Source organism: Drosophila busckii, chromosome X, assembly GCF_011750605.1.
Source record: "Drosophila busckii strain San Diego stock center, stock number 13000-0081.31 chromosome X, ASM1175060v1, whole genome shotgun sequence".
NCBI lineage: Eukaryota > Metazoa > Arthropoda > Insecta > Diptera > Drosophilidae > Drosophila > Drosophila busckii.
The window spans coordinates 8,689,947-8,691,172 of record NC_046608.1 but is presented as its reverse complement, the minus strand read 5'-3'; the positions used below and the strand labels follow the sequence as shown (position 1 = coordinate 8,691,172).

Here is a 1,226-nt window from a genome sequence, read left to right as displayed (position 1 = left end):
GCAATAAATCAACGGAGACAACATTGCGACTAGGCGCGGCAACAAGTGCGCAGTGAAATGCGAAAAGCTGCCACACACACACACAATTGTTGCATGCAATGCGCCGCTCAGCACCCCCCGCTCAGCCCACACATTTGGAGTCAAGAGCAACTGACGTGGTGCAGTTCGTGCGGTCATCATTGATAAGTTCGCGACGCTGGCCATGGCCAATAAAGTTGCAGCTACTAAGCTTGGAGGGGTTGCAATTATTAATGAATTTAGTTGCAGCTTAAAGCTTTGAGCTGCACTATTTTTTATTATTGTTAACTTCTTTTCTTACAAAGGCAAAGCTGCCGCTCCCCATTTTCATAGCAGCAGCTTCCTGCTTCAGCTGCAGCTGCAGCTTGGCAGCTCCATTGCTGGCGTTGGCCAAGTGTGTCCGCAGCGCTGATTTGGGCATCTTCTTGGGCGGCGGATTTGCTGCACGCAGCTTGTAGTTGACACCAGTTAGACAGCAATGCGCTGGCGGCAGACGCTGTCCACAGTGTGGTTTGATTGCTGGCAGCGGCTTGGCATTGATGGACTCGGCCAACTTGGCCAGCTGCTCAGTTGTGGGCAGCTCGCTGCGTCGTCTCTGCTGCTCTTGGGCCAGACGTACATCGTCGAGCTCAATGCGCTGCTTGCCCGCATGTTGTGCATAGATTTTGGCATCGTCCAGCATTGAGGTCACATAGCCAAATGTAAACTCAACCAATTGATTGACAACGCGTGGCTCGTGCTCCTCAATATTTTGCTCCTTTAGCATGGATTCAATTGTCGCTGCTGCAGCTTTGTGCACTTGTTTAATTTGCTGTGCGTTAGTTTTGGCCTTTTCAGCAGTTTCCATTTTCCAAGTTTTCCAATGCAAGTCGAAGCTCAATCGAAAATTTATATCAATGACAGTTAATGCAAATGCAGCTTGTTCAATTTTAGCTATTTTATAGCTAGTTCTAGTCGTTTTGAGTCTATGTCTGCTATTAGCTAGAAATGAGCTACTTTTGTAGCTTTTCTAGCGCTTAAGTTCAATTAAATAAGCACAACAATATTAAAAAAAAAAAATTAATGCTCAATTTAAGCATTATATTGTTAATTTAACATAGCACACAATTTTACCTATTTTTTAGCATTTTTAATTTCGTGTTTAGCTATTGCTAGCAATTTTTTTTATAACTAAATCTAGCTATTTTAGCTCAGAAAAAACTTCTAGG

The 1,226-nt window shown here is 44.0% G+C and overlaps 1 protein-coding gene across 1 annotated transcript; it reads right to left on the bottom strand.

The window, feature by feature from the left end:
- Positions 1-286: 286 nt before the first annotated feature.
- LOC108606141 (transcription initiation factor TFIID subunit 9) lies at positions 287-908 on the bottom strand. The gene has a single exon (XM_017995994.1). It carries the CDS (start codon positions 863-865, stop codon positions 287-289), a length of 579 nt encoding a protein of 192 aa, XP_017851483.1. The 5' UTR covers positions 866-908.
- Between the last annotated feature and the right edge of the window lie 318 nt (positions 909-1,226).